Consider the following 14,947-nt stretch of genomic DNA (forward strand, 5'->3'; position numbering starts at 1 on the left):
AGCATGATGCACCCCAGACTCCCAGTGCAGGCTAACAGTGAGTATGTGGAGCTAACATGATGTAGCCCAGACTCCCAGTGCAGGCTAACAGTGAGTATGTGGAGCTAACATGATGCAGCCCAGACTCCCAGTGCAGGCTAACAGTGAGTATGTGCAGCTAACATGATGCACCCCAGACTCCCAGTGCAGGCTAACAGTGAGTATGTGCAGCTAACATGATGTAGCCCAGACTCCCAGTGCAGGCTAACAGTGAGTATGTGGAGCTAACATGATGTAGCCCAGACTCCCAGTGCAGGCTAACAGTGAGTATGTGCAGCTAACATGATGCACCCCAGACTCCCAGTGCAGGCTAACAGTGAGTATGTGCAGCTAACATGATGCACCCCAGACTCCCAGTGCAGGCTAACAGTGAGTATGTGGAGCTAGCATGATGCACCCCAGACTCCCAGTGCAGGCTAACAGTGAGTATGTGCAGCTAACATGATGCACCCCAGACTCCCAGTGCAGGCTAACAGTGAGTATGTGCAGCTAACATGCTCTTCTGCTCTTCAAATTAAATTATTAACACACCCATAGTATAAAACAGCCTTTAGTCTTGATGTCTTTGCTTGTTTAGTACATGACCTCGCATGTGAATCCTTAAAGAGATGGTGGGGCTAAAGCTTAGTGTGAACGATGCTGAATGGGTGTAGACAAAGAAGAGCTCTCCAGGAGGTGTACCAAAACATTCAAGACATTTTGTCAAAAGTGAGGTTACATGTTTATCAATTTTCAAAACATAATTACTTTCCCATTGTTCTGCAGTGTATGATAATACCATTTTGTAGCTCTGAGTCTCTACTTTTATCCTATGTAATATATATATAGATCTCTCTCTCTCTGCGCAGAATACTTATTGACCAAAATTACAACTTTAGATTTTTATTCATTTGTAAATATTTCTAAAAACATAATTCCACTGACATTATGGGGTGCTGTGTGTAGATCCGTGACACACATTCTCAATTGAATCCATTTTAAAATCAGTCTAACTCAACATAATGTGGAAAAAGTCCAGGTGTGTGAATGAAGGCAATGTATGTAATAGTGCACCTGTGCTGCAGACAACCTAGCATAGTGTTTCTCTCACCCCCGGTGATGAGCAGCATCAGACAACCTATAGCATAGTGTCTCTCTCTCAACCCCGGTGATGAGCAGTATCAGACAACCTATAGCATAGTGTTTCTCTCACCCCCGGTGATGAGCAGCATCAGACAACCTATAGCATAGTGTCTCTCTCACCCCCGGTGATGAGCAGCATCAGACAACCTATAGCATAGTGTCTCTCTCACCCCGGTGATGAGCAGCATCAGACAACCTATAGCATAGTGTTTCTCTCTCAACCCCGGTGATGAGCAGCATCAGACAACCTATAGCATAGTGTCTCTCTCTCAACCCCGGTGATGAGCAGCATCAGACAACCTATAGCATAGTGTTTCTCTCAACCCCGGTGATGAGCAGCATCAGACAACCTATAGCATAGTGTCTCTCTCAACCCCGGTGATGAGCAGCATCAGACAACCTATAGCATAGTGTTTCTCTCAACCCCGGTGATGAGCAGCATCAGACAACCTATAGCATAGTGTTTCTCTCAACCCCGGTGATGAGCAGCATCAGACAACCTGAGCATAGTGCGGTGATGAGCAGCATCAGACAACCTATAGCATAGTGTTTCTCTCACCCCCGGTGATGAGCAGCATCAGACAACCTATAGCATAGTGTTTCTCTCACCCCCGGTGATGAGCAGCATCAGACAACCTATAGCATAGTGTTTCTCTCAACCCCGGTGATGAGCAGCATCAGACAACCTATAGCATAGTGTTTCTCTCACCCCCGGTGATGAGCAGCATCAGACAACCTATAGCATAGTGTTTCTCTCACCCCCGGTGATGAGCAGCATCAGACAACCTATAGCATAGTGTTTCTCTCAACCCCGGTGATGAGCAGCATCAGACAACCTATAGCATAGTGTCTCTCTCTCAACCCCGGTGATGAGCAGCATCAGACAACCTATAGCATAGTGTCTCTCTCTCACCCCCGGTGATGAGCAGCATCAGACAACCTATAGCATAGTGTTTCTCTCAACCCCGGTGATGAGCAGCATCAGACAACCTATAGCATAGTGTCTCTCTCACCCCCGGTGATGAGCAGCATCAGACAACCTATAGCATAGTGTCTCTCTCTCAACCCCGGTGATGAGCAGCATCAGACAACCTATAGCATAGTGTCTCTCTCACCCCGGTGATGAGCAGCATCAGACAACCTATAGCATAGTGTCTCTCTCAACCCCGGTGATGAGCAGCATCAGACAACCTAGCATAGTGTCTCTCTCTCAACCCCGGTGATCAGCAGCATCAGACAACCTATAGCATAGTGTCTCTCTCACCCCGGTGATGAGCAGCATCAGACAACCTATAGCATAGTGTCTCTCTCACCCCGGTGATGAGCAGCATCAGACAACCGGTGATCAGCAGCATAGCATAGTGTTCTCTCTCACCCCGGTGATGAGCAGCATCAGACAACCTATAGCATAGTGTCTCTCTCACCCCGGTGATGAGCAGCATCAGACAACCTATAGCATAGTGTTCTCTCTCACCCCGGTGATGAGCAGCATCAGACAACCTATAGCATAGTGTCTCTCTCACCCCCGGTGATGAGCAGCATCAGACAACCTATAGCATAGTGTCTCTCTCAACCCCGGTGATGAGCAGCATCAGACAACCTAGCATAGTGTCTCTCTCACCCCCGGTGATGAGCAGCATCAGACAACCTAGCATAGTGTTTCTCTCACCCCCGGTGATGAGCAGCATCAGACAACCTATAGCATAGTGTCTCTCTCACCCCCGGTGATGAGCAGCATCAGACAACCTATAGCATAGTGTCTCTCTCACCCCCGGTGATCAGCAGCATCAGACAACCTAGCATAGTGTCTCTCTCACCCCCGGTGATGAGCAGCATCAGACAACCTATAGCATAGTGTCTCTCTCACCCCGGTGATGAGCAGCATCAGACAACCTAGCATAGTGTTTCTCTCACCCCCGGTGATGAGCAGCATCAGACAACCTATAGCATAGTGTTTCTCTCAACCCCGGTGATGAGCAGCATCAGACAACCTATAGCATAGTGTCTCTCTCACCCCGGTGATGAGCAGCATCAGACAACCTATAGCATAGTGTCTCTCTCACCCCCGGTGATCAGCAGCATCAGACAACCTATAGCATAGTGTTTCTCTCTCTCAGCATAGTGTCTCTCCCGGTGATGAGCAGCATCAGACAACCTATAGCATAGTGTTTCTCTCTCACCCCGGTGATGAGCAGCATCAGACAACCTAGCATAGTGTCTCTCTCACCCCCGGTGATGAGCAGCATCAGACAACCTATAGCATAGTGTCTCTCTCAACCCCGGTGATGAGCAGCATCAGACAACCTAGCATAGTGTCTCTCTCACCCCCGGTGATGAGCAGCATCAGACAACCTATAGCATAGTGTTTCTCTCACCCCGGTGATGAGCAGCATCAGACAACCTATAGCATAGTGTTCTCTCTCACCCCGGTGATGAGCAGCATCAGACAACCTATAGCATAGTGTTCTCTCTCACCCCGGTGATGAGCAGCATCAGACAACCTATAGCATAGTGTCTCTCTCACCCCGGTGATCAGCAGCATCAGACAACCTATAGCATAGTGTTTCTCTCACCCCGGTGATGAGCAGCATCAGACAACCTATAGCATAGTGTCTCTCTCACCCCGGTGATGAGCAGCATCAGACAACCTATAGCATAGTGTTTCTCTCTCAACCCCGGTGATGAGCAGCATCAGACAACCTATAGCATAGTGTTTCTCTCTCACCCCGGTGATGAGCAGCATCAGACAACCTAGCATAGCACCCCGGTAGTGTTTCTCTCACCCCGGTGATCAGCAGCATCAGACAACCTAGCATAGTGTTTCTCTCACCCCCGGTGATGAGCAGCATCAGACAACCTATAGCATAGTGTCTCTCTCACCCCCGGTGATCAGCAGCATCAGACAACCTATAGCATAGTGTCTCTCTCCACCCCGGTGATGTGCATCAGACAACCTAGCATAGTGTCTCTCTCACCCCCGGTGATCAGCAGCATCAGACAACCTATAGCATAGTGTCTCTCTCACCCCCGGTGATCAGCAGCATCAGACAACCTATAGCATAGTGTCTCTCTCACCCCGGTGATCAGCAGCATCAGACAACCTAGCATAGTGTCTCTCTCACCCCCAGCAGCATCAGACAACCTAGCATAGCGGTGATCAGCAGCATCAGACAACCTAGCATAGTGTCTCTCTCAACCCCGGTGATCAGCAGCATCAGACAACCTAGCATAGTGTCTCTCTCACCCCCGGTGATCAGCAGCATCAGACAACCTATAGCATAGTGTCTCTCTCAACCCCGGTGATCAGCAGCATCAGACAACCTAGCATAGTGTCTCTCTCACCCCCGGTGATCAGCAGCATCAGACAACCTAGCATAGTGTCTCTCTCACCCCCGGTGATGAGCAGCATCAGATAACCTATAGCATAGTGTCTCTCTCACCCCCGGTGATCAGCAGCATCAGACAACCTAGCATAGTGTCTCTCTCACCCCCAGTGATGAGCATCAGACAACCTAGCATAGTGTCTCTCTCACCCCCGGTGATGAGCATCAGACAACCTAGCATAGTGTCTCTCTCACCCCCGGTGATCAGCAGCATCAGACAACCTAGCATAGTGTTTCTCTCACCCCCGGTGATCAGCAGCATCAGACAACCTAGCATAGTGTCTCTCTCACCCCCGGTGATCAGCAGCATCAGACAACCTAGCATAGTGTCTCTCTCTAGCATAGTGTCTCTCTCCCCGGTCTGTGCAGCATCAGACAACCTGAGCATAGTGTCTCTCTCACCCCGGTGATGCAGCATCAGACAACCTACTGTCTCTCTCGGTGATCAGCAGCATCAGACTAGCATAGTGTCTCTCTCACCCCGGTGATCAGCAGCATCAGACAACCTAGCATAGTGTCTCTCTCACCCCCGGTGATCAGCAGCATCAGACAACCTATAGCATAGTGTCTCTCTCACCCCCGGTGATCAGCAGCATCAGACAACCTATAGCATAGTGTCTCTCTCAACCACGGTGATGAGCAGCAGCATCAGAGAGGAGATGGGATCTCGTCTGTATTCCCAGCCCATCATTTATTGATGGCAGAGTAATCACAGGGCCACAGTACAAATCCACTTACTCTCTGGGTTGCCTTAAGTAATGGATTTATGAGTGCATTAAAGAGCTGTAGAAACCTGGGGCCTTGCCTGGCAGCCTGACTGTCTCTCGGTCTGTGCCTGCCTGACTGTCTCTCGGTCTGTGCCTGCCTGACTGTCTCTCGGTCTGTGCCTGCCTGACTGTCTCTCGGTCTGTGCCTGCCTGACTGTCTCTCGGTCTGTGCCTGCCTGACTGTCTCTCGGTCTGTGCCTGCCTGCCTGTCTCTCGGTCTGTGCCTGTCTCCCTGTCTCTCGGTCTGTGCCTGTCTCCCTGTCTCTCTGTCTGTGCCTGTCTCTCTGTCTGTGCCTGTCTCTCTGTCTGTGCCTGTCTCTCTGTCTGTGCCTGGTCTGTGCCTGTCTCTCTGTCTGTGCCTGTCTCTCGGTCTGTGCCTCTCTGTCGGTCTGTGCCTGTCTCTCTGTCTTACTCTTGTTTTCTCTGACTGAGGGGGCCATCCCTCTGCCTCTCCTTTTATCTCTTTCTCGTGTGCACACTCTCTTTCTGAGAGTTTAACAGTGCCTCCTCCTCTGAGTGTTTTCAGAGTGCTGTGGGGTGCAGACTTAGTAGGAGGGAGGGAGCTAGGCTTAGCCGCTGACAAGGGGCCTGAACAGTTTGGGATAAGTTCAGAAGATGATCTCTGTTTGGAAGGAAGTGGGTGTGTCTCTACATATACAGTACCAGTCAAAAGTTTGCACACCTACTTATTCCAGGGTTTTTATTTTTTACATTGTAGAGTAATTGTGAAGACATCAGAACTATGAAATAACACATATGGAATCATGTAGTAATCAAAAAAGTGTTAAAACAAATCTAAATATATTTTATATTTGAGATTCTTCAAAGTAGCCCCCTTTGCTGTGATGACAGCTTTGCACACTCTTGTGTGCAAAACCCTTGAATGAGTAGGTGTGTCCAAACTTTTGACTGGTACTGTGTGTGTGTGTGTGTGTTAGGGATTCAACATTTCCTAGTAGTATTGTCAAACTGTGTGTTCCATGCTGGGCTGCTGCCTAAGGAAGTGTTGCAGTGCGAGATGTGGACTGAATCCAGACAATAAAACGGAATTCAACAATATTCAAAAAATGTATTGAACTTATCAGTAGGGAACCAACTAAATGTATAAAAGCATGTATTCATTTGCCCAAGTTTATCATGAAATGAACAGAGCGATTCTTATTTCCTGCAACTTTCTGATGAGGCAAGGAGAATTCCTCCGTCTCAATGCTGTATGGACGGTGTGCGCCGCTATCACTGTGTAGCCGTTAGCGATGATGCTAATGAAAAATCTCCCGATAGATGGAAAGGCCGTCTCAAAAACATTCTAAATGAAATGTTAACTACAAAGTAGCCTCTGTTTACCTGCCAGAATATCATTATTATTTACATCAATCCAGTGGGTATAAGTATTAAACTCTACCCACGTGTGACAATGCAAGTGTGTGCTACAAAAACATAGCTAAACAGCCTCTTGCTAGGTGCACACTGGAATTAAAGGGTGACTACACACTCACATTTTAAAACATTTTCCCAGACCTCAAAAGTGGTCTTCTGATGTGGTTTAGTATGGTTGTTGACTTAGAATATCCCATTTTTAGATGTTTTAATAAGTGGGATTTTTGAGAGCGAAAAAACTGAAAAACAATGAACTGAAAAACAGAACCAATTTAGAATTGTTTTGTAATTTTTTTTGGGGTGGGTGTAATTAGGATATTTTCCTTCTCTCCCCACTATCTCTCTCTTTCTCTTCCCCTGTTCTCTCTCTTCCCCCTCACTCTTTCTCACATACATACTAACCAGGATCCCATAGGGGGGACTTTCTCTCAGAACCCATGCATCTGTTGGAGGGGGGGGGGACTTTCTCTCAGAACCCATGCATCTGTTGGAGGGGGGACTTTCTCTCAGAACCCATGCATCTGTTGGAGGGGGGGGAACTTTCTCTCAGAACCCATACATCTGTTGGAGGGGGGCTTCTCAACGTTCTATTACAATGCAAGCCTACAGAAAGCTGTCCTTAGAATGACACGGTAGCTCTTTATGATGCCGCATGTTTAAGACTAACTGTCTTGGGTGTGATGGGCCTTTTTCTAAATGCAGCGCTTTGTTACAAAATAAATCTAACTTCACAATTTCCCTCACCCTGTTCTTAACCATGAGAACAAACCAAAATACACACATTCTCATTAGTTCAGAGAACGATGGACCCTAGTGACTACCAGCACTGTGAAGAACTGTGAAACCATTAAACCCACTATGTTGTTTCTCCCTCCTGTCACTACAGAGAACTCTGAAGGTGTCTCCCTCCCCCTGGGCAACTCCAAGGACTTTATCATCTCCTTCGACCTCAAGTTCACCTCCAACGGAAGCGTGTCTGTGGTGCTGGAGACCACGGAGAAGGGCGCGCCCTTCATCATCCACTATGTCACCTCCACTCAGCTCATCGCCTTCAGCGGCCGCGACATCACCTACGGCATCGGGCCCCGTACTGCCTGGTCCACGGTCACCCGGGACCTGCTGACCGACCTGAGGAAGGGCGTGGGCCTGTCCAACACCAAGGCCGTCAAGGCCACCAAGGTTAGCACCTTCAGTCTTAATTGTGTTAGAGCAGGGCTCTCCAATCCCCAGTTGATTCAGTTTGTCAACCAGCTAATTATTAGAATCGGCTGCAGTAGATTAGGGGTGTAGTGAAAAATCCTACAGGAGGGTGGTTCTCCAGGAACAGGGTTGTAGTGTAAAACCTACAGGAGGGTAGCTCTCCAGGAACAGGGTTGTAGTGAAAAACCTACATGATGTTGGCTCTATAGGAACAGGGTTGGAATTAAAACCTACAGGAGGGTAGCTCTCCAGGAACAGGGTTGGAGTTAAAACCTACAGGAGGGTAGCTCTCCAGGAACAGGGTTGTAGTGAAAAACCTACATGATGTTGGCTCTATAGGAACAGGGTTGGAATTAAAACCTACAGGAGGGTAGCTCTCCAGGAACAGGGTTGGAGTTAAAACCTACAGCAGGGTAACTCTCCAGGAACAGGGTTGGAGCTAAAACCTACAGGAGGGTAACTCTCCAGGAACAGGGTTGGAGTTAAAACCTACAGGAGGGTAACTCTCCAGGAACAGGGTTGGAGTTAAAACCTACAGGAGGGTAACTCTCCAGGAACAAGGCTGGAGTTAAAACCTACAGGAGGGTAACTCTCCAGGAACAGGGTTGGAGAGCCCTGCTGTAGAGAAACAACGAAATGTATAGAAACAATACATTTTAACATGTTGGTTAAGACCATAAGATACTATTTACAGTATTGTAATAAAAAATATTTTTAAATGTTAGTTACCAAATCAGCATATAACCCATGAGGTTCTAAAGTACCAGAAACGTAGAAGTTGTGTGAATCTTGGTAGGAAGAGTTACTGTTCCTATCATGTTAAACATGGCTTCAGTGAAACAAAACAACCTCCTCCCCCCTGTTTCCAGGTGATGCCGCGGCGGGTTGTGCGACTGATAGTCCGTGGTCGCGGTACCATCGACAACGTCACCATCTCCACCACGGCGCACACGGCTGCTTTCTTCGCCGCCAGTGACTGGCTGCTGCGCAACCAGGACGAGCGTGGCGGATGGCCCATCATGGTCACACGCAAGCTGGGCGAGGGCTTCCGCCCGCTGGAGCCTGGCTGGTACTCCGCCATGGCGCAGGGCCAGGCCATGTCGACTCTGGTCCGCGCCTACCTGCTCACCAAGGACCAGACGTACCTGAACGCTGCGCTGCGTGCCACCGGCCCCTACAAGCTGCACTCTGAACAGCACGGCGTCAAGGCTGTCTTCATGAACAAGTACGACTGGTACGAGGAGTACCCCACTACACCAGGCTCCTTCGTGCTCAACGGCTTCATATACTCGCTGCTCGGTCTCCACGATCTGGCCGAGACGGCGGGCGAGAAACTAGGCCGGGAGTCTGGCCTGTTGTTCTCCAGGGGCATGGAGTCCCTCAAGGCCATGCTGCCACTGTATGACACGGGCTCTGGCAGCATCTACGACCTGCGGCACTACATGCTGGGCACAGCCCCCAACCTGGCACGCTGGGACTACCACACCACGCACATCAACCAGCTGCAGCTGCTGGCGTCCATCGATAACGCGCCCATCTTCCGGGATGTGGTGAAGCGCTGGAAGAGCTACCTGAAGGGGGGGCGGGCCAAGCACAACTAGGAGCCGGTCCTGGAGGGGGGGGCGGGCCAAGCACAACTAGGAGCCGGACCTGGACCATGAACTCTATGGGGAGGTGTGGGAGGGAAGCGGGTGGTATGTGTGTGTGCACATCTCTGTGTGTGTAGCCTACGTAGCTAAGTGTGTGTGCACATCTGTGTGTGTGTGTTTGCACATCTCTGTGTGTGTGTAGCCTACGTAGCCACGTGTGCACATCTCTGTGTGTGCACATCTCTGTGTGTGTGTGTAGCCTACGTAGCTACGTGTGCACATCTCTCTGTGTGTGTAGCCTACGTAGCTACATCTATCTGTGTGTGTAGCCTACGTAGCTACGTGTGCACATCTCTGTGTGTGTGTAGCCTACGTAGCTACGTGTGTGTGTGTGCGCACATCTCTGTGTGTGTGTGTGTGTGTGCACATCTCTGTGTGTGTGTGTGCACATCTCTGTGTGTGTGTAGCCTACGTAGCTACGTGTGCACATCTCTCTGTGTGTGTAGCCTACGTAGCTACGTGTGTGTGTGTGTGCACATCTCTGTGTGTGTAGCCTACGTAGCTACGTGTGCACATCTCTGTGTGTGTAGCCTACGTAGCTACGTGTGCACATCTCTGTGTGTGTGTAGCCTACGTAGCTACGTGTGCACATCTCTGTGTGTGTGTAGCCTACGTAGCTATGTGTGCACATCTCTCTGTGTGTGTAGCCTACGTAGCTACGTGTGTGTGTGCGCACATCTCTGTGTGTGTGTGTGTGCACATCTCTGTGTGTGTGTAGCCTACGTAGCTACGTGTGTGTGTGCGCACATCTCTGTGTGTGTGTAGCCTACGTAGCTACGTGTGCACATCTCTCTGTGTGTAGCCTACGTAGCTACGTGTGTGTGTGCGCACATCTATCTGTGTGTGTAGCCTACGTAGCTACGTGTGCACATCTCTCTGTGTGTGTAGCCTACGTAGCTACGTCTATCTGTGTGTGTAGCCTACGTAGCTACGTCTATCTGTGTGTGTAGCCTACGTAGCTATGTGTGTGTGTGTGCGCACATCTCTGTGTGTGTGTGTGCACATCTCTGTGTGTGTGTAGCCTACGTAGCTACGTGTGTGTGATCTGGTTACAGAGAAGGTGAAAGGTGTGTTCAGTCTAAAAGCGCTAAATGTTTGCGGTGCCGTTCGTCCCGGGTCTTATTTTTGCCACTGTAATTGCAGCTGTGGTCTATTCCGAGCTAGCTGTTGTAATTATGTGCAAACGTAGCTTCAGGGAGTGTGTCTGTGTGTCTGGGAGAAAAAGGGTGCCCCCCCCCCCCATTTGTCTCTTCACTCATCAGGATGCTACAGAAGAAGAATGTCTTGAATAGCTTTGTTCCAACACTTTATTCCTTCACTAGTCTCCCCTCTAATGTTCTCCTGTGTTTTGGGATGGCTGAAGAACTAGCTGACTGAAACCATACTGTAAACACTCGATGGAGTATGATATGAGTCTAATTTATAAAGACTCTTTTTGGAGGAGAGTCTGTATGAATTCTGAATGTTAGATCAGGTTTTTCCCCCGACCGACCAGTTTCCCAACAACATTGATAATAGTTGTTTTGAACGTACCAAATGTTATTTGTTGTTCTATGAAAGTAAATAGTCCACCGATTGGTGTTCAGAGTAGAAAGATAAGGAGCTACTGTCGTCATTCACTAACAATAGCTCCCCTGGATTATCATGAGTAACCCCAGATGTAGAATCAGTTTATTTTAACCCAATCCCAACCTAAAACATCAGTGTCCAATTAATAGATCTAACTTGCGATCAGCGGCAGGGTAGCCTAGTGGACTAGTAACGGGAAGGTTGCAAGTTCAAATCCCCGAGCTGACAAGGTACAAATCTGTCGTTCTGCCCCTGAACAGGCAGTTAACCCACTGTTCCTAGGCCGTCATTGAAAATAAGAATTTGTTCTTAACTGACTTGCCTGGTTATATAAAGGTTAAAAATAATGTTTTTTAAAAAGCCCTTAGGGGCAGCAACTTCTCACCCCCTCCATTCCCATAGGCCTCATAACCACCTCACCACAATCTCATTTTGGGGGGCGAAGATTGAACCCTGCGGAGCCCCGTAGTCCTAATCTGTTCAGGGGCGGTGTCCGTGTAGCTGCTCTCAGGTCAGTTTGATTGCTCTGGGACACGGGTTGTATTTCAGCCCAGCAATGGGAGGCAGCATCCCTGATCCCCGGCCACAACTAGCTCCCATTACAGCTCCCTGGGGTCGGCCCATCATCCTTCACATACTGGAGCCAGAGGCATTCGCTATAGTCGTTACATTACATCCTATCTTTTCCCATTGCCAGGAAATGGCCGCCCTCCTCAGTCTGAGACTGGAGCTCTGTTCATGTCCATTATAAATCCATCTTGAATTCTTCCTTAGTGATTTCACTCATTTTAATTTCACCATGGGTTGATTTTCGTGAACCCTCTCCAGTTGTGAGTGTCTGATCAGCAAATGAAATGTAGATGAATGTAACATCTCATTGAATATTGTTATTGTTTCAGTAACACTGACATCATATCCTATTTTACATTCATTGTCAGAAATACTGGCTACTACACTACATTTTAATTACTCTATCAATCATCTGGAAATTATATCAATAATTTGCCAATCAATACACTACAATTCTGGAAACGCGTGTGTGTGTGTGTGTGTCTGTGCGTGTGTGTGTCTGTGCGTGTGTGTGTCTGTGCGTGTGTGTCTGTGCGTGTGTGTGTCTGTGCGTGTGTGTGTCTGTGCGTGTGTGTGTCTGTGCGTGTGTCTGTGTCTGTGCGTGTGTGTGTCTGTGCGTGTGTGTGTCTGTGCGTGTGTGTGTCTGTGCGTGTGTGTCTGTGCGTGTGTGTCTGTGCGTGTGTGTGTCTGTGAGGGTGTGTGTGTCTGTGCTGTGTCTGTGCGTGTGTGTCTGTGTCTGTGCGTGTGTGTGTCTGTGCGTGTGTGTGTCTGTGTCTGTGCGTGTGTGTGTCTGTGCGTGTGTGTGTGTCTGTGTGTGAGAGAGTGGGCAGATTGAGGCGTCATGTTGTTCGAGGAACACTGTCAACATCTGTAGTTTCTCAACAAGAACATCGCCGGCGGCTGAGGTTGTTTTGAACGCTGCCCTAATTCTTGGCACACGGAGACGCTAGCGGAAAGCAAGCTAATGACAGTCAGTCTTTCTCCCATCCGTTAGCATGCGTGGGCTCAGGCCTGTTCAATCTCCCTGCCTGGCCTATTGACAGGTGGATGTGAGTGAAGAGGGCTGCAGAGCCACCTCTAATTCAGACGGTTAATAGGCTTGAGTCTTGAGAGCCTGTCGGTGGTGCAGCCGCGGCAACAGGGAATGATTCAGCTTTTAACTGACTGGTAAACAATGGCTGGCCAAGACAAAGGAGACGGTTTCACTTCTGACTGATATGGAGTCAGATCAGATTGTTTATGAGAAGGATGTTCTGCGGCTGTGGTTCAGACGGATCGGGTTTCACCGTCTCCGACCGGCTACAGGAATTGTAAAGTGCGTAAGAGGATTGAAATGTTTTTTGTTCAAAGGACCATTTCTCCCATTTTCCTAAATGACTTTTGTACTTGATAAAGGACTGAATCTGACGACTGCAGTGACGTTGGCCCTCGCTCTTTGAGGTGAGGCCAATGACATGTATAAAATAATGAAAGGGAAAGCTACTGCTGGTGTGAGTCGGGTGCTCCTGTCAGAGAGGAGACCGTAAGAAGAGTGTGAGCTCCATGTTTTCATTAGAACATGCCGAGGAAATGGTTTAGCCAATGGAGGTTAACCTTCATTTACTCTCAGTGAAATTCACTGTCAGTTCAGGTGCAGTAGTTCTCAAACTCAAAGCCCCAACCTTGTGTTTCCTAGCCTGGTCCCAGATCTGTTTTAGCACGACTATGACCATAGGATTTCACAAGAGGGCACAAACGCATCTGAGACCAGGTAGTGTGTGTGTCTACCTGTGTGTGTGTGTGTGTGTGTGTGTCTACCTGTGTGTGTGTCTACCTGTGTGTGTGTCTACCTGTGTGTGTGTCTACCTGTGTGTGTCTACCTGTGTGTGTGTGTGTGTGTGTGTGTGTCTACCTGTGAGTGTGTCTACCTGAGTGTGTGTGTGTCTACCTGTGAGTGTGTCTACCTGAGTGTGTGTGTGTGTCTACCTGTGTGTGTGTCTACCTGTGTGTGTGTCTACCTGTGAGTGTGTCTACCTGTGAGTGTGTCTACCTGTGAGTGTGTCTACCTGTGTGTGTGTGTGTGTCTACCTGTGTGTGTGTCTACCTGCTCCATCTGATCTCCCAGGTTCCATGCCAGTCACAGGGTTCAGATGGTCACCTCTTCACCCTCTGTGACCCTTGCCCTCTTGTGCCCTGCTCTGAGGCCAAGTCATTGTTTGCTGAGAAATTGCACTCTGAACCTGTCATAACTTGAGAAACCCTGATTTGGATATTCAATGGATATTGTTTGATTCTCTTAATCATTGGTTGGTCATGTCTATTCAATCTCATTTCTTCACATGAATACCACTATGCATATTTCATACTTTGACGGGACTAAGAATGAAGTCCATTCTTTAAAGGGATATTGGGACAGTCAGGCGTACCAATAGGGCCTGTGTTGATTGAGTGCTTCATTTTGTTCATACCAAAGTCTTTAAAAGTACAGGTTGTTTGGGGTGTTCTTAATTTTTTTGTTTCTGCAGATTTTCCATGAAGCATTTTGTTTGTCAGTCTCAAGTCTGAGATATCACAAGATGACAAACGATAATGCTTAAACAAGAGTTTCTGCCTTCCCTCCTCAGAGACAACGGGGGGAAATCAACTGCCTTTCGGAAAAATGTAGTTTTTGAAATGTAGATTCTAATAGAGTAGTGTCGGAAGTTGTAGTTAACAGAAGATGTGTAAAAGTCGCCTGTCTAATGGGATGTGTGCAACCGTACATCTAGTGTTAGTGCTCGGTCACATTTCAAAGGGAAAAATAGGCTCCTAACTGCAGATTCTCCTGGAGGGGGTTGTAGTTTACCAGCTTGTTTTGTTTAGCGTTGGTTTACATGGTGGAAGGATTTGCTTTAGGTTCAGCTGTTTTGTTTTTTGTTGTTGAGTAAAGCACAATCACAGGCTCCATTAGTTGGTCTATATTTCTGTTGGATTTAGTTTCTTCTGGACAATGTGCAACGCCTTCCTTTTGAAAGCTGCTATTGTTTTTCACTGTGTAAAGGAGTCTTTCTAGTCCTTATTTTCTCTCCTTTTCAACTCGATTCTTTCCACTATCCTGTAAATTGACATGTGCGGATCACATGTGACTTATGCAATAAAATGTAGACTGGGTCCCAGCTGCCGAGGGGCGCCCAGAGAGTGGTTGTACAGACCAGCACAATGTGCACATGCTACCATTTTTTTATGCAGAGAAAAAGTGTTTATATATAAGAGTGAATCTTTGTGCTTAAAAAGTCGCTTTTTAAAGTTGTAA

General features: G+C 48.2%; 1 protein-coding gene across 1 annotated transcript in view; it reads left to right on the forward strand.

Moving 5' to 3' along the window:
• glceb (glucuronic acid epimerase b) overlaps positions 1-12,362 on the forward strand; it is a 92,335-nt gene extending 79,973 nt beyond the window's left edge. The window contains exons 5-6 of the mRNA XM_065012340.1: positions 7,575-7,867; positions 8,758-12,362. Of these exons, the coding sequence (XP_064868412.1) occupies positions 7,575-7,867; positions 8,758-9,489 (1,025 nt within the window). The 3' untranslated portion in view covers positions 9,490-12,362. The remainder of the gene's footprint in view (positions 1-7,574; positions 7,868-8,757) is intronic.
• The last annotated feature ends 2,585 nt before the right edge of the window (positions 12,363-14,947 follow it).

This window comes from Oncorhynchus nerka, linkage group LG27 (assembly GCF_034236695.1).
Source record: "Oncorhynchus nerka isolate Pitt River linkage group LG27, Oner_Uvic_2.0, whole genome shotgun sequence".
Lineage (NCBI taxonomy): Eukaryota > Metazoa > Chordata > Actinopteri > Salmoniformes > Salmonidae > Oncorhynchus > Oncorhynchus nerka.